The sequence below is a fragment of the Syngnathus leptorhynchus genome, chromosome 21, assembly GCF_054491065.1.
Source record: "Syngnathus leptorhynchus isolate UIUO chromosome 21, UIUO_Slep, whole genome shotgun sequence".
NCBI classification, from domain to species: domain Eukaryota; kingdom Metazoa; phylum Chordata; class Actinopteri; order Syngnathiformes; family Syngnathidae; genus Syngnathus; species Syngnathus leptorhynchus.
This window is the reverse complement of record NC_141215.1, coordinates 3,725,815-3,747,935: the sequence shown is the minus strand read 5'-3', so window position 1 is coordinate 3,747,935 and position 22,121 is coordinate 3,725,815. Positions and strand designations below refer to the sequence as shown.

General features: G+C 39.5%; 3 protein-coding genes and 1 long non-coding RNA gene across 7 annotated transcripts; 2 read left to right on the top strand and 2 right to left on the bottom strand.

The window, feature by feature from the left end:
• Positions 1-99: 99 nt before the first annotated feature.
• glt8d2 (glycosyltransferase 8 domain containing 2) lies at positions 100-3,053 on the top strand. 2 transcript variants are annotated; one of them, XM_085902794.1, is made up of 10 exons: positions 100-155; positions 1,159-1,212; positions 1,382-1,474; positions 1,537-1,720; positions 1,796-1,913; positions 1,980-2,064; positions 2,138-2,250; positions 2,319-2,485; positions 2,603-2,715; positions 2,783-3,053. In XM_085902794.1, the coding sequence occupies exons 2-10, from the start codon at positions 1,194-1,196 to the stop codon at positions 2,947-2,949; spliced, it is 1,059 nt and encodes a 352-aa protein (XP_085758920.1). In that variant the 5' UTR covers positions 100-155; positions 1,159-1,193; the 3' UTR covers positions 2,950-3,053. The 2 variants fall into 2 exon arrangements, with proteins under 2 accessions (XP_085758920.1, XP_085758921.1); XM_085902795.1 differs by having other exon boundaries at positions 143-155; positions 1,390-1,474.
• Positions 3,054-3,974: 921 nt separating this feature from the next.
• On the top strand, positions 3,975-17,462 carry LOC147040167 (uncharacterized). Its single transcript, XR_015063205.1, has 3 exons — positions 3,975-4,011; positions 7,850-8,004; positions 16,498-17,462. It is a non-coding gene; the product is annotated as an uncharacterized LOC147040167 (long non-coding RNA).
• On the bottom strand, positions 6,281-11,589 carry LOC147040168 (ATP-binding cassette sub-family G member 4-like). Of its 3 annotated transcripts, none has more exons than XM_085902788.1 (15): positions 11,312-11,589; positions 10,303-10,532; positions 10,031-10,148; positions 9,833-9,965; positions 9,716-9,766; positions 9,486-9,631; positions 8,781-8,904; positions 8,512-8,626; positions 8,273-8,415; positions 8,102-8,200; positions 7,848-8,016; positions 7,671-7,771; positions 7,357-7,515; positions 7,172-7,290; positions 6,281-7,072 (listed from the first exon to the last, which is right to left on the bottom strand). In XM_085902788.1, exons 2-15 carry the CDS (start codon positions 10,529-10,531, stop codon positions 6,844-6,846), a joined length of 1,935 nt encoding a protein of 644 aa, XP_085758914.1. In that variant the 5' UTR covers position 10,532; positions 11,312-11,589; the 3' UTR covers positions 6,281-6,843. The 3 variants fall into 3 exon arrangements, with proteins under 3 accessions (XP_085758914.1, XP_085758913.1, XP_085758915.1); XM_085902787.1 differs by having other exon boundaries at positions 11,316-11,588; XM_085902789.1 differs by lacking the exon at positions 11,312-11,589 and adding an exon at positions 10,726-11,187.
• On the bottom strand, positions 12,650-18,907 carry adm2a (adrenomedullin 2a). The gene is made up of 3 exons (XM_085902796.1): positions 18,786-18,907; positions 18,384-18,675; positions 12,650-14,653 (listed from the first exon to the last, which is right to left on the bottom strand). The coding sequence occupies exons 2-3, from the start codon at positions 18,461-18,463 to the stop codon at positions 14,266-14,268; spliced, it is 468 nt and encodes a 155-aa protein (XP_085758922.1). The 5' UTR covers positions 18,464-18,675; positions 18,786-18,907; the 3' UTR covers positions 12,650-14,265.
• Between the last annotated feature and the right edge of the window lie 3,214 nt (positions 18,908-22,121).

The following is a 22,121-nucleotide window of genomic DNA, read 5'->3' as shown; positions in this document are numbered from 1 at the left end:
TAATTTGAATTTTGGCGGATGAGAGAGGGACCAGTTCCATTGAGGGGGAGAAAGAGGGGAGGAATAATGATGGTAAAGTGGGAGGGTTGGTCTTACTGGGCATTTTCATTCTTCGACAGGGATCTTGAGCACTATGCTGGACCCCTTTCCTTTTGGCAAGTACCCTTTAAATATCCTCTACATTGTGAAAATGCTATTTTATATGGTAGTGTGTTGATATTTTCTTTCAGTGTCACCAAGGGAACATAATGTGCTACTCCAGGCAAATGGAAAAAAAAAGAAAGAAAAAAAAAAGACTACAAATTCAGCTTGCATCTATAGGTTAACGCACAAAAAAAAAAATTGCATTAATACTATTTGTGATGAATTTACTATGCTTTTTAGGCATAAATATTGAATTTAATTTTTTTTTATTGTATTTAACATAAAATTGCATGCTTTCATTAACTTTTGCGCAATTATTGGGAGAAAGCATTGCCAATACAGTCGCAATGCTTTTTTGTGCGAGCAAAGTTTTTGTGTAAGTTTAAAGTGTGTTGTGTCATTTTCCTAACGCACAGACTGTTTTATTAGTTGACGTTTAATATGCTTTTAATAATATTTATATATGTGGATATAAGTGTGGATTTAGTGATCTACTCGTGTAAATTAAGGAGAAAATGCACGGATATGTTCCAAGAACAATTGTTCCATTGCTGGTTGGTTCTGGATGCTTTCTGAAGGGGACTGTTTCCCAACCTAACCAGTTCCAGATGTTTTTGGCAGCTTAAAACAATGACAAACAAACCAGATACACATGAAGCAACCACATGTGTCCTGCTGAGTGAGTGTTCGAGTTTCATTTGACTCTACAAAATTCAAAAAGCAATGTTAACAAGCTTTTAAAAGAAGAATGAAAACAATCAATTGAACTTGACATGATAAAATACGATTATAAGAGGTTATGAGTTGTATTTGTTTATTATTGCAAGGAAGTAATAGAGCTCTCTAAAGGAAGAAAAAAAACAAAAACATCTGGCTTTGGTTTTCCCCACCAACCAACTGACCCCTCCCCTGAAACACTTAATGTCAACACGCCCCCCATAAACCAAGTGATACACACCACACATCATTATTAAACAGAGAGAGATCTTTTTTTTTTTTTCTTCTCTTTTACAGATATTTGTACATGACCACAAACGCAACCATGAACGATGGCTCTTCTGAGAAAAAGTGAGAATAAAATTTGTTGTAATATTTTGTTAGTTGTGTTGACTAACTTATAGGTCAATGGAAAAAAAACAACAACTTTGAAATCAAATTGTGTTTAACAGCACATGTGAACAGGGGTGTGTAGACTTTTTATGTTCACAAAAGTGCCAAATAGTTGTCCCTGTGTCAGTCAATCAGGTCCTGCTGGTAATCCTGGTGCTGATGCTGTACTTGGTCCTGTACAGCTCGCTACACAAAACCTCCAATCGACACAAAATTTCAGGTAAAAAAAAAAAAAAGAAAAATCGAACAAATTTTAGACAAATAACTACTCCTTCTCTCAAGCTCACTGGAAGAAACTGAGTGATGTCGTGTCGAAAAAAATCGATCGTGTCATCCCTGTGGTTATCTGCGCTTCGGAGGAGCGCATGGGCGCAACCATGGCGACCATCAACAGCATTCGTAGCAACACAGATGCTAATGTGCTCTTCTATATTGTCACGCTACGAGACGCCGTTACACTTATCAGGTAGGGCCTCGTTAGCAAAACTATCTACCGTATTTTCTATTGTGAAATTTAACATATTCATTATGTTCCTTTCAGACGTTACATTGAGGAAAGCCAACTAAAAGGCATTAAATATAAAATCTTGGAGTTTAATCCAATGGTTCTGAAAGGGAAAGTGAAGCCTGATTCCTCCAGACCGGATCTATTACATCCAGTAAGTTTGTTTAAAAAACAAAAACTCAAGATATAACTAAAATATGTTGACATCTTTGTTTTACAGCTCAACTTTGTGCGCTTTTATTTACCACTGCTTGAAATGAACCACGAGAGGGTCATCTACTTAGACGATGACATCATTGTTCAGGGTATATTCAGGCGGGATTTTGTTTATTTGATTTGGTCAGTTTTTTTACTTTTTTTTTTTACTACCTTACTAAGGTGACATTCAGGATCTGTTTGAAATCCAACTAAAACCGCAACACGCTGCTGCTTTCGCCTCCGACTGTGACCTGCCTTCCACTCACGAGATGGTTCGTAGCGTCGGCATGCAGGTAAGGCTCATTGATAAATTAGCATCCCACTCCGCTAAATAAAGTCAACATCCGCTTCCCCCTTGTAGACGACCTACATGGGCTACCTGGACTACAGAAAACAAGAAGTGAGGAACCTTGGCATCAATCCCAACGATTGCTCCTTCAATCCCGGTGTGTTTGTGGCTGATATTCGTGAATGGAAAAAGCAGAAGATCACCAAGCAGCTCCAGAAGTACATGGAGGACAATGTCAAGTAGGAAATAATTTGTCTTGCTCCCCTTTGTATACATTAAGAACAAATTTTGAACAAGGGTGTGTACTTACACAATTAATTTGACTGTAATAATGATTTTTTTTCTTCTTTAACCAGGCTAAACATCTACAGCAGTGCTATGGCAGGAGGTGTGGCCACTCCACCTATGCTCATCGTTTTTCACGACAAATACACCGTGCTGGATCCGATCTGGCACGTCAGACATCTCGGTAAGCTCATCCATGATTGCTCAATTGATGAAGGAAATGAAAAATACTTTTGTGTGTGTGTGTTTAGGTTGGACTCCAGATTCTGGCTATCCCGAGAGCTTCGTGCAGAAGGCACAACTGCTGCACTGGAACGGCCCATTGAAACCGTGGGGGTACCCTGCTGTTCACACGGAACGCTGGGAGAAGTGGTTCATCCCAGATCCATCTGGGAAGTTCTCCTTGATGAGGCCGTAGAGCAATAATTAATGCGGACTGTGGAACATACCATATCTGAGTCACGGGGGGGTATTTTAATATATTATTATTAAATAGGAATATTTGAATTTTATTCAACTTTATTCACTGCTGTAACATCTGAATATTTCCCTCTAGGGATCAATAGATGATATAAATAGTAAATACAAAACATAAGCATGATACAAATATTGATTAAAGTTAATAATATTGTATGATTGCCAGTTCTGTACCACTGCTAATCAAATGGCTGAAAAAAATCACACAAAGCTTCATTTGTTGGAGGATAGACAATCATCTCTTTCATGGACTTCCTGTTTTTTAACCCGAGAGACGTGAGAGCTGGTTCACACTAGTCACAAAGACAGTTTTTTGTTTTTATTTATGATTTATGATTTCTAAAGTGCCTTAGTGATGATGACTCTGGGTTTGACAGATTGCCCAGTTAGCCCGAAGGAACTACAAATCCACCTGCATTTTAATTGTCAAAGGATTTATTGATGAGATCATCATTTTTATGAGGTCATTTTGCGACCGCATTAGTCAATAACAAATGAAACATGTTTTTGTGCAGAATCTGATCAAGTAAATCAATAGCAATACAACATTTTGATTAAGTATAATACATGAGTTGAAATGGGACTGATTAATTCTGAACACACAAGGTACAAGAGGTTGTGCACACTTGTGCAATTACATCATTTCTGATGTTTTTACTTCAGAAATGATTTTTGTTGAATTCATACAGATCACACAATGGCTGAAATTCTTTCTCTAATATTTTATCTTTGTTTTATTTATCTCACCAAAATAAACCCGGCCATATAATTTGTATATTCATAGCCACATTCACACCTTTGAAGAACTTATTAAATTTATATTTCACACATTCAATGCGGATGAAGTCAATTACCAAGGTGAATAAGACGCATTCATTCTTGAAAAATGTATTTCCATCAAAAAACTGAATGAAGGAGCAAATCAATGCCAGGAGTTGAAACTATTTAGCCACCAGGGGGCGATATCATACTGGATGAGACGTCTGGTTGTCTTCAGTGTGCGGTATGTAATAAATGGTCTAAATTTGAACGATTAAACGGAAAATTTACAATATTAAATGTTTTTCTTTTTGCTAAAGTAAGGGTTAAGGTCAATTTTAGGGTTAACCCTAACTTTCAAACACATTCTGGAAACATAGTCGAAGTAAAATAGCTTTCAGGCATTCTTGACTCAACACTTGAAATGTTCATCGTTATCCAGTTTTAATGTTACATTTTGATGTATCTACCAAAAGACAGAATTAATTATTGGTCAATATAGACTTAAGAGTTCTAAACATGTTACAACCTTGGTAACCTTTGTTATAAAAGATTTTGATTTAGTCTATTACTGGTTTGCTAGTTGGGCTAAGGAATTTTGTGGCACTTTGAGATAAAAGAACCGTACATCTGTCTGATAATCCCACTTTAATATATTTTCTTCGAAATAGTGACACTACTAAGAGCTACATTATTCTATCATTGACTATCTAGAAAATCACGTTAGCACTCATAACCAAGCAAATACTCTTAGCCAGCTAGCTCATCTTTTTCGTTTTTACTTACCAGGTTTTAGCCTAGCATACTTTAGCTTGGCGCCATTAATGATGGACAGGTTCACAACAGGAGCAGTCTCGTCTAATTTTCCAGGTAAAAGCATTTATCGGCTAACTACACAAAATATCGATTTTAACATGTGGGCATTAGTCACAGAGAGGAAGAATTATGTTTCAGAAAATTCCACTAAGGTTAAGACCCTTGATTAACTTACCACTGAATAAAAAAATAAAAAAAAACTTAACACTTGATGTTTTTGCATACCCCAATTCCACCCCTTCTTGGAATCTGATGTTTGTTTATTCAACTTTCCACACTCGCTAACTTCGAACACATCTTTGGACTACTGGACGGACGTCATCGTGATGTCAAGTTCAGGTTGTTATTTAGGTGGACAGAAACTCTACTTTGCTGCACACTTAAAAAAAGCACTACTCAAAGGACGTCACCATGATGTCAATATAATGTTTTTAACTTGTTATGACGGTGACTGATGCAGACGCAAAAAAAGAAAATTCTGAAGGCCCTGGGAAAATGATGTGATATGGCAATCCACATGATGGAAGCAATGCAGCAGAGAGAAAAGCTATGAAATGAGGAAACAAGACTGTTGAGATCACAGATACAGTTTTATGAGATAAATATTAGAATTGTAAACCTAGGTGTATTATTGGCTCTGACTTGGTTACTTGAGAAACTGAGAAGTAGAGTATGCAAACGCCATTAGGTGATTTGAAATTTAACGGCGGCAATAAAATTGGGGATTTATATCTTGGTGATTTATATGATACTCTGGATACTTCAACCAGCATTTATTTCTATATTTCATTTCCAATGGCAAAAATTCAGATACCCCACTTTTTTCAGTACGTATATCATTTTATCTGGAAGTTTTATGACTATATAATCTGTCGTTTGGTATCCATAGCTACACTTAAAAAAAATAAAATGTTGACATCAATGCCAATCATTGCTTTAGTCAGCCCAAAAATATTTGTGTGATATTTTGGTTTCACTGGCCTGAAGGGGAAACAAGATGAGTGCCACCATACAGAAGATGCCAATTTTCCAATCCAGTGTGAGAAATGGGTTGTGGTTTTAATCTGCACGTACGCAGCCCAGCAAAAAGAGTGGTCACATTTATCTTTTGTGTTGAGCAGATTTCGACTCGTGCACTCGGTTAACCCTCAGGCAGAGTATTACCAAATCAACCTGCGTTCAAATCACAAAGGAGCTACTGTTGAGGGAAGAGCTCAATATTTTTTATGGTGTCATTTTAACACCAAGAAATTTGTGGGTTGTTTATTTATCAGTCGAGCTTGTTAGTAAATGTGCTCACCCGATGCCAAATTGACCATGGTAATTATCAAAGTTGTATATGTAGCTTATATATGATTATATTTATTATAATAATATTAATTATATTATTATAAGCAGCTTATATACTGCTCCAAATACATGTACCCTTTTGCATTTTTCCTTCCTCCAATTACAGTACATGCACATTCTCATTGGGATTTTCAAAACATATATTGTGTAATAGAGTGTTTTAATGACCTGCAAACTCTTTTGGCAAATCCTGTTCAAGAATGTTTGACATTTACACCACACGTCCTTTTTGAAACCACTGGCCTGTTTTGCACACACACATAAACAAATGTTTGTTATGTCAAGATTTTGATAAAAAAAGGGCCTTGGGATAAGATGTTAAGACAAGAAATGGATAATATTCAAGCTCAGTTTTTGATTTTTTTTTTATTATTTCACACAGTTTTTGTTATGGCAACAAATGGCAGGGATTGTATGATAAAAAAAACTTCACACAATTTTTGTTATGTCAACAAAATGAATGGAGGGGAATGGATGATAAAAAAAAAAAGATCTTGGCAACTGATGTGACTTACTAGTGCTAACACGCTTATGCTAACATACCAACTCCAGTTACAATTGCTATGAAAAGCCAAATTGGCATTACTTGTGCTGCGGCCATTTTAATGACATTTACCATGCTAATGATAACTTGCTAATGCTCACTTAGCTTGGCAATGAGCTCATTACCATGTGGCCTGTAAATGTGCTGACCTGAGACAAGATTGTGAAAAGACTCGACTAAGTGTGATCATTTTCAAATGATTAATATTTGAATATCCTTGTAATACAATCCCCCCAAAAAACTAAATCGTACAAAACAGTAATTATTCCCAATAAAACAGATCTCAATGGGAACTGCAATTCGAATTCAAGGTTCAACCAGTGAACTGTATTAACATGTCACTGAACAAGTAACATTTACTCAAACTCAACGGCAGGCCCTCACTTTGTAGCGCAGTACCAGATAAGTAACAACCCTGATGACCGTGAAGAAAATTCCCAAGACAATGAAATCCACGTAGAGCTTTGCATCCTCCACATCCAGCAATTGCAGGACTTTTGCGGGGTCCTGGAATGTGCACTGTGTATTCTCTGGACACTCCAGGTGTGAGCGGTTCATCCCGTAGATGGAGAGGACCACTCCCTCAAAGCCGTACCTTCAAGTGACATTATTTTGTAAAAAAAAAAAAAAAAAAAAAAGAATTTTTAATGTTAAGTTGCAGACACAACAAACAACTGAATAAAGACGAAGGTACCTGACATAGGAGACATAAGAGGTCCACTGCAGGTAATCAGGAATAGTGCGGAAATTCACAAAGAAGCCAGAGAAGAGGACTATCGGGATGGCTGTGATCGGTCCAACGAAGGTGGCAACCTGCGGGTTATTATTCCCAAACATTTATAAGAGAGAAACCTCTTTTGAGATGAACTATAAGCATACCTGCGGTGACGGGGATGCTGCCCCGATGAGCAGCCCCAGGGACTGTGCAACCAGGGCAATGGACGTAGACAAGCAGAGGAAGAGCACAAAGCGAAGAGCTTCTGGAGGCTGGCCAGTCATCCAGTATGCTATGCTACAGTACAAGATTGGACAGATCATCTGCGGAAGAGATAGATTGCTGAGTGTTTTCAAAATCATCTGGAACAGGTTTTAAGATCGGGATGGATGAAGCAAATGTAATGAATGTAAAAGTTAAATACAACTGAACTGGATGCTAGCTAGTAGCGCAATTTTGGAAATCACTGTTAGCTTACCTGGAATGGTATGTCTGCGCATGTTTTAGCCATGTAGTAGGCATGGAGGCTGTACCAGGAGTTCAAGTGTTCCCTTATGAACACAGCCATTTCCAGAGGAACTGTGGGAGCAAAGACAAATGATAACTGCTAATTGGTCATTTCCACCTTAAGCAGCAAAGTCCGTATATTTCCTACAGGTGAGAACGGTGGGCATCAGGGCGGCAAACATGAGGAACAGCATGGAGAAGAAGAGGAACCCGGTGTTGTTGAATGCACTTAGCGCGTCATTTCCGATGTTGAGGTAAAGCAGGCCGATGAGGACTCCGAGTATGATGTGGGACATCACTCTCAGGTGGGTCAGCATCTTCACAACACACACGTAAACAAATGTTCATCCCTGAAATCCGGTCGGAATGTTTGATGTTCTTCCCGAAATGTGTTTCATTTACCGTATCTCTGCATATGGCCGTGAGGTTTCTTTTAAAGAGGATGAAGAACTGTTTGATCGTACTGGTGGCAAAGTATTGTGTCTCAAGCGGTTCCGGTTCCTGGAGAAAGACAAAATCCACCAATTCCTGAATATTTTCACTCAAAGTAAATACAGCATAGAGATCACTTACAGATTTGGGTTGGGATTGGGCAGGGGAAGAACATGTTTCATCCCCCGCACTCTTCTTACTCTCCTCGCAGCACTGGCTGCCGTGAGTAGCTTCGAACAACACGGCCTGCATGTCCCCATGTGCTCCTGTAGCCACCTCAATGACTGATGTGAGAAGGGTTAACGTGGGTCAAGAACTGACGATAAAACCGGATGCATTCTTAGGTCAAATGTTAATGGAAGGAGGCGTTCAGTACTCACTGAAATCCGCTGGATTGTGGTACCTCGGGCAATGAAGGTTGAGGTTGTTCAGGTGAGGGATGAGGTGGCCGACCGTGCCTCTGTAAATGCATTGACCTTGACTCAGGATGTACAGCTAATGGGATAAGAACACAAAAATAATCGCGGTTAGATCCAATTCCAGTTCTCATAGTCACCAAACCACAAGCTTGATCTCCGTAGTCCTGACCGAGTCTAATTTCAAGTATCACTAGTCTAATCGACTACAAATCGTAGGTACTGGAATTTACCATGTCAAACATCTGAAAGAGGTTGCCACTGGGTTGATGAATGGTGCAGATGATTGTCCGGCCTCCATTAGCCAGACACTTCAGGAGGGAGATAACCTGGATAGATGTCGCACTGTCCAAACCACTGATGTGGTTGGGGTTGAAAAACAAACGAGATTAGTATTATGTTATATACCGTCGGTTTTCCATTTAGACTCGGCATACATGTGTAAAAACATAGTCGTCATTCAATTTCTCGGTCGAGACCACCATATTGTTTCTGTAGCAAAGCAGTTCTTGGTCTTCTGCCATCCTACCTTCTGACCTTTGTTAGTCAAAGGAATCCATCATTTTTGTTCTCATGATATTGTTTTACTGCCTATCCCGAGGGTCATTACAGAACTTGGTTTGCTGCTCCCTTTTCCTGGAACAATTTACAAAAAGAATGACTTGGAGGCAGCTATCTCACTTTGGAGATGTTCTGATTTTGGGGGGGTTTATGGTTTTGATCAAATTTGGACAGAATGTGCTAAATTAAAATGTGAAATGTTTTCCAGTTTGGTAGTCCGTCAGACTTTTTAAATATGATGCCCCCGGTTACAGACAGTTCTCGGGACTGTTTCAAATTGTCTGTTGAACTCTGTTACCCCCACAAGGTCCTACCCCGCAAGGCCCTACCTTACGAAATCGAACTAAAACAAAATTACGCCAAGTCCGGTGTCCTACCTGATGGGTTCATCAAAGAACATGACGGGAGGATTGTTGACCAGCTCGAGAGCAATGGCCAGTCTTTTAGACTGGCCCCCCGAGAGATTGTCGGTTCGGGTTTTAGAGCAGGCTAAAAGACCCAAAGCAGTCAGTACCTCGGTCACCTGTGACACAGTCACGAGATCATTATCGCTCTGTAACAACTGACATTTAATTGGAAACTATGAACTCAGGAAGGGGGGGCTTACGATCTTCTTTTTGACGTGCATGGGTTCATTGAGTTTAAGATTGGCAGACACCTAAAACCAGAGGGTAAAAATTATCAAGAAAGATTTTGATTTTGATTTTTTTTTAGATTAGTTTACCATCATGGCCTCCTTTATTGAGAGATGAGGCATCAGTACGTCATTTTGCATGATGTAGCATGACATCTTCTGGAATTTAGCCAAGTCCCTCTGGCGACCGTTCACCAAGATTTTGCCCTTCATGCCAGTCTCCCTGTAATCCAGATTGTTGTTAACAAAACTAAATTTTTGCGGAATTTGTGAACCGTGGTGTTTTACCTGTATCCTGCTAGGACATTCATCATGGTGGACTTTCCAGCTCCAGAGGGTCCCATGATGCCAATAAGATCTTTACTGTTAAATTGTCCGTAGAGACTACTCAGGAGAGTTTTGAAACCTGATGAGGAGAAATAAGAAGAATTTTCTGGTGGTTATGATGAATACCCTTTGGTAATTATCATGGACAGTTTAGTTATTTTATTCATCTGAATTGTTTGTTGATTTGTTGACATTGAGTCATGATGTCACTTGTTACCGGGAGCCCACCGTACCTCCCTTCCTACAACAGTGCCCCTCCCGGACGGTGTAAGATAGATCGACGAACTCCAAACAAACAGCGGCCTGGCGCGGGAGTTGGGTCAGACGCTGGGTTTCGGTATTGTCCACTTTCTTTGTACTGGACAGGGAGAACATGTTGATCCTGGATCGCGCCGGGGATGACCGTCTGGTTTCCTCCATTTGGATGCTACAGGCTCCCTTATTCTGCACCTTCTGGAACATTCTAGGAGAGACATAGATGACAATAACGGAGATCTTAATCCATGTCACACTGCGACCGTTTAAAACGAAATTTAAAACCTACGGACATCGCAACGCAGTGTTATATTAACGTCACAATCGACTTCATCGTCTAATAGAATCAATTTTTTTCTTAATCACAACAATAACAATTTCTGAATAATTTATAACCCCACATTTTGTACGGCTCTTATGCTATTTGTCGTCAGCGCTTCATAATGTCAGTTGGGATGGTCTCCATAATAAACCGCAATGATGCAATATGGCTCAGTGAAATATCATAGCACTTTAAAGGCATATCCTGATATCGCTGATGTCTTTTAAGAGATATTTTATTTCTTCTATCTCTGTTCTCCCTGATTTTGTAATTTTTGTCTATTTATTTATAGTCCTTGTCCTAACTGATCCCAATCTTTGACTTTATGATGTGATGGGATAGAGTCCACGGTTGACTGGTTGCCAGGTACGCATATAGATACATTTATGGACCAAAGTCACATCCAGAAACCATTCCATAAGAAATATTTCTTGTTCTGTCTTGTCTTCCCACCTTATATCAGTAGCAATCTTTGCAAAAACACCACTTGGTGGTTAAATAGGCAATGAAAACAGGACTGAAATACAGTTGAGAGGATTATTCACGGTTCTAGACACCTATAGAGTAGTTTATGGTGCATAATTACTAGTTTGAACTCGTGTGAATAAGATTTATAATGAAAATATAGGGAAATAGACGCATGTTGAAGAGAAAAACGCATATACTTGCTTCGCCGTGTGTTGATAAAGGAAGGTACGACGTTCTGGCCTCCGCTTCTCGATGGAAGACGAACCGCGTTCAACGGTAGAACCCAAACGCAATTCAAATTTGAGCTCGGTTAGAAAATGCAAAATGCAAATCAAATATCTCAACTCTTTTTTTTTTTTTTTTTTGGTCTGTTCTCTATAAATTCGCTCCACCTTCGTTACATGTCTTTTGATCGTTCAAGTGCGAGCAACTTTGAAAACGCGAACGACAGAGTACGTCACGTGAGTTGAAAGATATTATTTGATGCTTGTATCTGTAATGCGTGGCCCCTTACCATTGACCGTCTGTTGAATCCTTTTGATGGGGGGGAAAAGACGGTGATTAAAGTCAATTTAATATTTGTTCTTAAAAGATTGCCTTTGATTTGAATGTTATGCACGTAGGGAAAAAAATGAAATGAAAAATAGACATATTTTCGGTTGATGATTGGCTGATATAACCATTCTTGAAGAATTATTCACTTTTTGCTAGAATTATTGTAAAGTTCACTGCCACCATATCTTATACTGGACTTGAAATTTTTACTTGCAATTCAGGGTAAAAGAAATCATTTGACATAGTAAGGGCTCATATCACCCCAAATGTATCACCCTATTTTATTTTATTTAGGGACTATAATATATTTTGACAGTGGATGAGGAAATTGAGTGACCCTGTGAAAAGCAGGCATTTGTGAAGCATGACCAAATGTTTGCGTTGCAAGTCAGTGGCTGTATGAATCATTCTCATACTCATTTGAACCCTATTTTCTACAGAGTTTGTCTTTTTTTTTTTGTCATATCGGCAAACCACTTAGTATGACCTCTATAACCCGTTAACACGGATGTCAAGACACATTCTGAACATCCTCAAGTGCTTCCGGTGGAAGATAAATCTCAACCTCCCCTTGAAAATGCATTACGGTCGATAGTTGTACTTGTTGACCGAAGCCACTGTCACTCATTAACTCTTCCAAGTCGTACAAGCTTTACCAAACGTGGCTGAGGTCAGCTGATGTCTTCTGATCTGACGTTTCATTGACATTCACCCCCATTAAGAAATCAGTGATGTCTCTTTGCTCTCTGTTATTGACCCACATCAGGGCAATGCTCTCTCCTCCCTTCTTATGCAATGGAGTCTTTGATATATGAAAGTGGTACTTTACTCAAAGCAGCCTGAATGATCAATTCTATTAAATATTGATTAATATATTTATATTATTTATCTTGCCCCCCCCCCTCAAATGACTGTGACGTTCAATAACAAAGTATTTTTATCATACAGATCAACACTCTATGCAGTACAATATAGCTCTTTATTTTACACATCAAAGTGGAGAACATGAACAAATTGTACATTTCTATCATTGTATCAGGTTTTTAAGGGCAATACAAGAATACACACAAAAAAAACCAACCTCTTTGGCGACAAACGTGTATGAACACATAAATATAACTTAAATATCACTTAAATAATTTGTCTGAAGGAGTTTATTTACATACGGCATTTCACAGTCAACCCCGTCGCTACTTGGAGTGTGCTGACTGTCAATTGAGACATTTACAAAAACCTTTGTGATAAGGCGTTCACAATCCAGATGCGTTCTGTGACTATTTCCAAAAGAGAGAGTCCTGTGAGAAAGGGAGCGCACACCAGACGTGACACAGTCGCCGACGTCACAAAAGCGACAACAACAAAAAAAATCCTCGCACAATGATCTGTGACGCTATTCAAACATGTGATAAGAAATAACGCAAACACACATGCTCACACACACACTGCGCAACAGCTTCCAGAGATCCACCAAAGGGTTGCCGGTGTTCCAAAAAGCCAGTTTAATAACAATCTATCATGAGACATCGATGAACTCAATTACACCAGACAGATTGTCGTGTTTCACCTTAAGCAAGCCTTTGAGCAGATTAGACTTAAAACTAGTGAACCGGGGAGTATTACCCTGTTTCCCCATGAGCCCAAAGACAACCTTGGGAAATGTATCCAGATTAAATCGGTTGGGAAAACACAAAAGAATATTGGGGCCGGACTGAAGAGGATAAAAAAAAAAAAAAAATCAGAACCTGTACAGTAAATCCCTCCGTTTGTCAAGTATTGCCAGGTAATTTGTGAAACGCTGCATTTGAATTGGATGGAGCCTTGTGTAAAAAATCTGCTCATATTTATTTTGAAAGCAAATCCGTCCCCGCTGTTGCTGCATATGACTGCAAAGATTAGGTCAGCCTTAATAAACTGCCGTCAACCATAAAGTCCTGACTTGCGGGGAGAACTTAGGAATCATGTGAAAGGGACTAATATTTCCACACTGTGCTACGTGCGGAATATGAATACAAGTTTTTGACTCTGGGCCGTATTATGACCTGTGTCATACATTTAATTGTAAAGTATAAATGATGAATTGGATATATATTTTTGGATTTCATTAGGTTTGTATTTAATGTATTTTGTCTGTATTTGAATTTCCACCCTTCATTTTCTCAAGTTAACATGCTCCAATTTCTTCTAACTTCACTGTTTTCCAATGCTCATTACCGCCACCCAAGTCACTGGAGTGGCACTACATCCGTTTTAACGACGATTCGTTCGAGTATATCTCATGTCTTAAAACTATCTTAAAACTTATATAAGAATTCGGGATGTTTGCTCAGCGAGTCACAGGATTGAGCCGAGGACAATCTTTCGTCCTTACATTAGGAGTCCGACTGAGGTTGGTTAGGTTGTCCATCAATTAAAAAAAAGGCAAATGTTATCAGGGTGGTGGGTCACTCAAACTGCGTGATGCTAAATTGAACAGCTTGAAAAGTAAAGAGGCACAACAGTGATCCAGGTGATGCGTTCTGTAATATCAGACTAATACATTGAAAGATAAATAATTGAAGATATAGATTTCTGGGGAGCGGGGGCCGAGTGGGGTCACTCATCCGTAACTATGGGGGCTCCTTGGATTAATAGGCGACGAGTCTTCTCTGCCGCTCTGGCCGATAAGCTGATAAAGCCTGTGACTGAGGTTCTGTACTTGGCAGGTTCCCAGTACACAACCCACTCGCATCAGCTGGACATGGTGGGGGTAGTGGTGGGCCCGGGTGCCAGGATGGGCGTGGCGACGGGCCCTCGGCAGACTCCCGTGGAATCCCAAACGCTCGGCGGGTCTGGCCCATGCCAAACTGGGGTTGCTTCTTCTCGCCTTAGAAAGCTTCTGGTGCCTGAGGGGCCATTTCATGAAGGAACTGCCAACGTTGGTTTGGTCCCCAGGAACCAACGTTAGATCCTCTTCGGAGTGGATTAGCTTGTTGAGATGGTCCAAGCTGAGGAAAGAAGAGAAATGTAGTCAGTAAAATCATAATCCATCTTGACATATTGTACAGAAGTTGATTCATACAAGACCGACAAAAATATCTATATGTTGACATTTTTTGTTCCTTTAGTCCAAATCACAGAGGGAAAAAAAAATGCTTATGAAACCAATGGTTTTAATGAAGATGTTTTTCCGTCATCCCGGGGTCATCTAATTACTCCAATCCCGAGAGATTTCTTGAAAATGGCTTTACCCGAATACTTTTATGGGTATTTATAACATGCTTGAGCTCTTAGCGTTTCGGCGAATGAACATCAGGCTAATTAACCTGTTCCAATGTTCGAGCGATTCGGTAAACAGGTTCCTGCCATCTGTTCGCTGTTTGACAAACACAGTGGAAGCGTTTCACTTTTTTTTTTCTGTACACCTTCCATGTTTGTGCAGCACAGTGGGACCAGTAGATCCAGCAGTATACCGTTTCCTGGCAGCCGATGAACAATGTCGGGGGAAAAAAAAGATATAAAAATAGTGAGGACTCCCTAAAATGACCCAAAAAACCGCATCCTCAGAGAAGGACATGCGCATTTGAAAGTTTTAAAAAATTCCACTTGGGACGACGTGACAGACATCACGATTCTCCTGCGGCTGTGTGGATTCCACGTTGACGCGTGAAGCTGTCGTGGAGTTTATTTTAGCCGCATGTAACGACGGTGGCACAGGCTGACTAAATAATTACGGCATCTTGAGCGCGATATTTCCAAGACTAAGCCGCTGAGCCATAACCACGTTACTGGAAAATGGATCTATTTTAAACTCTTTTGTCGTGGATCATTTGGAATACATATTTTTCTTCTGTAATTAATAAAAAAAAAAAGAAAATGTACATTTATAGGGATTATTATAGCTGTTTCTGTCAATAATGGTCATCCTCTGATAGACACAATTTGGCATCGGCCCAAGTGTCCTTTTTATATTGTGGGTCAAATTGACCCACTGATAACGTTAACCTCCACGTTATATTGCAGGTCATATTGACATGATTCATCATTTAACCCTCCTATAGTATGTTGGGTTGAATTGACCCTTTTGTTAACCTCCACGTTATATTGCAGGTCAAATTGACCCATTTGTATCATTTAACTATATATGTTGGGTCAAATTGACCCATTGTTTGAATGAGAAGTCTTTTTTTCATAATGTAGGTCAAATGGACCCATATGTACTGTCCATTGGGGACAAGAAAAACAAAGCTTCCCTCTAATTTTTATCATAGTTGATGCACTTGATTTCTATTTTTTAATATTAACAAAGGTTTGTGTTAATGGCCGGGAAATGTGTCGCATTAATTTGTAATCCCCGGCAGCGGGGGAAACAGTAGTGAACTTGTTGAAATAAGGGAAAGGGGATTTAGTTTGAAATATTCGTCTAATGAGCGGCCTAGCTTTCATAACGTAGCGAGATTTATTTTGCATTTTAATACAGTATGTACACTAATTGGGTTTAGCTACCCATCTCTAATGGAGGGCGATCATGAAATGATTGTAATCAGGTAAAGAAAAGTATTTGTTTGAGATGTGGCGTTAATTTATTCAAGTGTCGAATACAAATTTTCAATTATACCTTCACTGAGGCAAATTAGTCAACAGAAATAATTACGATGAAAAAATGCCTTGCTATTTTTAGCGTGGTGTTTGTTTATTTATTCAAGGGTCAAGGGGTGGCATTTATTTATTCAAGTGTCTATTACAGTCTATTTGATAAAATGGCATAACTTGACTCTACCAAGACCAGTTTAACCAAAAAAAAGAGGCATTTATTTGAGATGTGGTAATCATTTGTTAAATTTCTGTTTAGGCTACTTCCTGTTTCAACTACTCCCTGGTTCATGGAGGACAATGACTCAGCGGTCAGTGCTGTTATGAAGGTGAAGTTCAAAAAAAGGGAAAAGTGGATGTCGATTTGAGGTGTTGCATTTATGTATAATGCTGCTAACTGTATCTGTACTTAGCGTTCTGTTTTGTTGAGCGGAAATCTGCTCTTTCAGGATCTTTGTAAATTGAGGGGATTTAGGTCTCAGCCATTAATCCACATTGGAATTCTCCCACCTGTTTTTTTTTTTTTTTCCCCCCCCTACCTCGACTTTAAGCTCGGGTACAGTTTGACGGCCCCCGTAGAGGCATTCATACATAGCATGGAAATTTAACATCCTGACATTAATGACCTTCCTTGACAAAATCATAACCGGTCAGAACACAAATAAAACGGAAAGAAACGAAAGGCACGTGCCGGCTAGGTCAATTGCGACACACAATTTCAACAAGCCAGTCCGTGTCATTCATTACTCTGTTCCTCGAGTAAATATTTAGTCAAGAGTCAGTTTATGTGAACCTCGCACAGTTCCAAATGCTGTGTGAAAAATATTAAAATGAATAGCCTTTTTTTTGCGGCATTATTGTAAACTTTTTTAACCTTCTGTTTTGAAGCCACTGAACTGAAAGTTCACGAATTTAATCTGTTGAGCCTGATCTTCTCTAAAGCCATATTTAACTTTAGCAGCTTAGATTGTCTTTTCTCGTCCACATTATGGAAAGTGACATTGCTATTTCTCCAAATGCCTCTTAATCCCACCCCCACCCCCCAACACCTTTTTGTTTTGCCTCGTGTCCTTATCAGGACAAACTCGGCACGACGTAGACACCAAAGCGCAGACGTCCGAGCTCAGGCATGCTCAGCATCTGTGCATAGTGTAAAAAAAAAAAAAAAGGATGAAGCCATCCCTTGTCATTATCAGTCTGCATTTGAACAGAACAGAATGTGCTTCGTGGGACAATGTGCTATCCTAATGAAAGCCAGGCAGGATATTTATGAGAGGTGGGTGGGGGGTGGGGGGGTGACTGTAATTATATGCACTGTTAACTTTATAAAAATGATGAAGATCATAGTTGATCATAGTTGAGTCTGCATGAAACTCTACAGACACCCCCTTGAGCATAACCTGCAACATGTTCCGTGGGAACAATGTGGTGGAAACCCTAACAGTGTTTCAAGCTGGGAGAATATTGTGCAATTTCTACACTTTCCAGTAGAGGGCAGTCACACACTGACTCGTCAGCATTCCTCCCTGCATCATCACAATTGTGTTTGTGTGTGTGTGTGTGTGTGTGGCCGCCCTGTGAGTGTTTTCAAACGAGGTTACAGATAGAAAAGCATAAATACAGATGTTACAATTCTTTTTCCTAAATTTGATATTGCAAAAGTGGATCAAATAAGATTATTCGATGTCATTTGAGTTCCAGTAAGTCTTATCCGCCCACGAAGGGCAGACTACACCCCGGATTGGTCGCCGATTTCCTCACCGGGCACATATTGACTGATTCTAAAAGAAAAGTCCCATTTACATTTTTAAATGAATTTTAGTGACTTTTTTTTTTGCATAGATTTTGAGTTTTTAACAGATAGAATGTTTGATTTGACCTTGCAGGTCCGGCTATCTGTAAGTACAGTATCTGCCCTACAACACAAAAGAACTCGATAAAAACAGCGTTTCACTTTGTCTAGCTCGAACAACAACAGTTAAAATGTTAAGCCCAAAAAAAAAAAAAGACTTATGGTAATTGAATGTTTGTTTGATGATGCTAAATTTATTCATACACAAAATGTGATACAGTTGTAGGACATTTAACTTTAATGAGATGTTTCTCCACCAATGAGAAGCCAGGCAAGATGGAAAGTCTTCTTACCTGAAAAGCTCCTCTGCCAACAGCAATTGGAAGCACACCAAGCTGATGCAATATAACGAAAGCGGGAGAGGGGAGCCCATCTCCGGGCTAAGGTCGTCGCTTCACCAGCTCTGGTGAGATGGAGGCAGAGTTGAAAAGTGGCTCGGGTGATATTGCACTGATTCAGTGACGTTAATATCCCCAAGAGGAAAAAAAAAAAAGTGGGGATAAAGTGCAAAAATACAAAAAGCTAATTTCAAAAAAAGTTGATGACTTGTTGAACTGTCCAGGCTTGGTAGGGAAAAGTGCAAATCTGAGGGGGAGGATAAAAGATGATTAGTCAAGGGAAAAAGAAAAGTGCATGGAAGTTTGCAAAGGAAATTCAATGTCAGCTCATTCTCAAAATCCCATTTGGTGTCTTACCTCCTTTGAGTGTGACTCAGGTGCTGCTGCTGTTGAATTCAAGCGGTCAAGATCAAGTTCTCTGAGCGCCTTTCGGTTACATTGCAGGTTTAAAAAGGGAGTGGGCGGAGTCAAAAACCAGGGACGTGCAGAGTGAGGGGGGGGCTTACGGGTGCCTACCGCACCTGCCCCTTCCCTCCTAGATGCAGAAACAGCTCGAAAGCCCGTCTGTGTTCTTTCAAAAGTAAAACATAGCCTTAGCCAGTCTTGAGTGTGCAAGTCTGCTTGATTTATAATCTACTCAATCTTTAGTCATCTTAAAACAAACTAAAATTTAAAAAAAAGAGTGTTTATATAGATACAGATACAGAATCATGTTTTTCTGCAATCTTACTGTACCGTCATCCTCCCACTTGCAAAACACGTAGCGTTGCTATGGAAACATTTGAAGCGGATTCAGAAGCTGAAATAACAACATAATATAATCCTATTTTTCATCCAAACTGGCACCATGCTCAATATGACACCTTGTAAACATGAGGTAATTCTTGTTCAAATAGAAATTGGGTGCCTTGGGAAATTCTTACTAAGAATACTATCTTCATCCGCTATCCGAATAATATCAGACAATTTAGCCCACATTCTTCCCAAAAGTAGTATCTCCTCCAGACTATTCTCCTCCACCCTTATTTATCGTTTAGGACGAGTTAAGTACTCCAGACACACCTACATTCCCACCACGTAGCATCACAGATGAAGTAGTAGTACTACAGTAAAGCCAACAGATGTAAACTTTGAACACTCCTCCGTTAGTTTGGATGGAAAACACGAGTAAGAATTTTCTCCTCAAAAGTGGACTCGCTAAGAACGAAAACCAAACAGATCGTGCCTTGATTGAGCAACATCTCCTCATTCCCAAGAAGATCTGTCACTATTTAGTTTTTCCCCAGTACCGGAATAACATCGGGTTGTACGTCCAAGCGTAAAAACAACAGAGTTAGCATAATTGGGAATTTGTTTTTATAGCTAATACTATTGATGATTGTTTGTATTGATTAATTGTTTATATCAGATGGTTTCATGATTGTGTACATGCTAGGACGGTGGTGTTGATGTTTTATGATCCTCTCTATTTTTAGCTGCTTCATTAGCATCTTGTGTCATTTACACGTAATTACAAACTCATGTCAATTAGTCTTGGATTTATTTACTGTTCATAAGTTGGAGCGCAAAAGGCCATTTGATCAAATTTGGGTCTTCACAGGCAAAAACATGCTGAAGCATGCGATGCAGAGTGAACAGATTGGGCTTGGATTATTGAATGCTTGCTATCATCGCGTTACGGTCCAGGCATTCCTTTGATCGCCTTGTGTATTTTCCCATGTGTCGTCTTCTTGACATTTTACTCCACTCCTTGGCTTGAGTCGAACGTTTTTTTTATTTGGGTTCATATCTCATTTCTGGCCCAGATGGACGTCATGCTTGCCATTTGACTTCTAGCGTGTAACTGAAGTCTACTTGGCAATATAAAAAGACAAAACTATCAAACGTCTTTTTGTTTGATATCGTCAAGATGCTACGCCTTCTCGAAAACGTGCCAGCGGTGATGCATTAGTTTGTAGTCTGGTCTCAAAATGTTGTTGTCCAAGTAAACTCAAAACAGCTCTGTTTACTTTTTTGGGCTTTGAGAGTCAACTAGCTGATCTTGATGCTACGCTATCGCTTATCGATTGCACTGATTGGTTGATTCCTCTGCCTCCACGTGGAACCGGGTCACTTTTTTAGACCCCTGACCCATTTACGTAAGAGATCCCCTGGCATGGATGAATCGGGGGCCTGATCACAGGGAGTTTCCCGCTCCAGTTTGATCTCTCAGCCGTGCACCGGTTCGACTTTTTTTGTGTCCGGCGGCAATTAGCGCACATTAGAAGAAAAGGGGGACTTCTGTGGAGCCGACGCACAAAAGGTTCTGTTGGCGCCGCCTCTCTCGCCGCGCCATGTTTTAAATCTAACCGAAATGGAGGGAGATCAAAGAGGAACATTTATTATTGGGATCTGTTGTTTTTGACTGAGTCATGCTGTGGCATGCTTTTAAATGTTGCGTAAATAGGACAATGGAGTGTTGTCCCATAAAATACCCTCCTGTGTTTTGGAATCGATTTATATGATTTTATGTATTTAAAAAAAAAAAGGGATGGATGGAACACTCTTTCGCTGAATGTTCTAAACTCCTGTTTTGGTGCCAGTGGTGCAGGTGCCAACTTCCCATGGTTCCAGACTTCATTAGACTCGAGACGAGTTGAGACTGAATGAGGTTGATGCATGAAAGAAGGGGAAAACGATACTTGGTGAGCTCAACAGGCTGCAAAAGTGAGAACACGATTGGCAATGTTGGAAAATACGATTCACCACCATTACTAGAATAAATTGTGTTTTGTGCAATATTTGCCCAAGAATATTCTTATCTCTGTTTTAAGCTGGAATCAGTGTTGTAATGTGGCGGAGAGATTTTTCAAGTGAGATAAATCGTCGCTTAGGGGGGTCCAGGAGGCAAACAGACCCGATGTTAAGCGTCGTGTATACAGATGCGCAAAAACTGCAGCTTCAAGTGGGGCTTGGGTTTTTCCCGTCAGTTCTTTTTTTTTTTTCTTTGGAAAGCACGCATGTGAGGACTGTAAACAAAGGTACGTCCCGTAAGCATGTTTTCCTTCCTTGCGGCACCTGCGGACACGTTTATTACTGTTTGCATACAGAATGGCAAGTGCTGTCAGTTTAGGTAGTTCGTCTCATAAATATCAAATTCCTTTTGCATTCTGCAGTGGAAATGACCCCAAGTATACATTGGATATTTTTTTATTTCTTTTTTAAATGCAAAACATTTTAATTTTCTGAAATATGAGGACAGTATTTATGTTTAAACTATGTGTAATGTTACAGTGGCTGACAAAAAATATACTTTTTTAGGAATACATTTACTTTTGTTTACAGTGAACACTTAGGCCTACTACACTACAATGTTTTTAACATTGGTCATTAGGGTGACATTTCAAGTATTTTTTTTAGGTGGTGCATAGTGTAAAACATTAGAGAAATATTGTGTTGATTAAATGATTGTAAATAATAAAATTTGAAAATCTGAATATATTTTTTTAAAGAAATATAAGGAAATGTTTGAAAAATAATCAACTTGAAAATGTGAAGGAATTAATATTAAAATGCAAATAATTTTTCACCTCTTCTACAAAGGACCTGCCGCCATGTGTCCATTTTAGAACTACACTAAAACTACTTCAGCGCATTCATCCAGTGTGTTAAACTGAAAATTGCTGCCCTCTAGTGAACCCAATGTTACTTCAA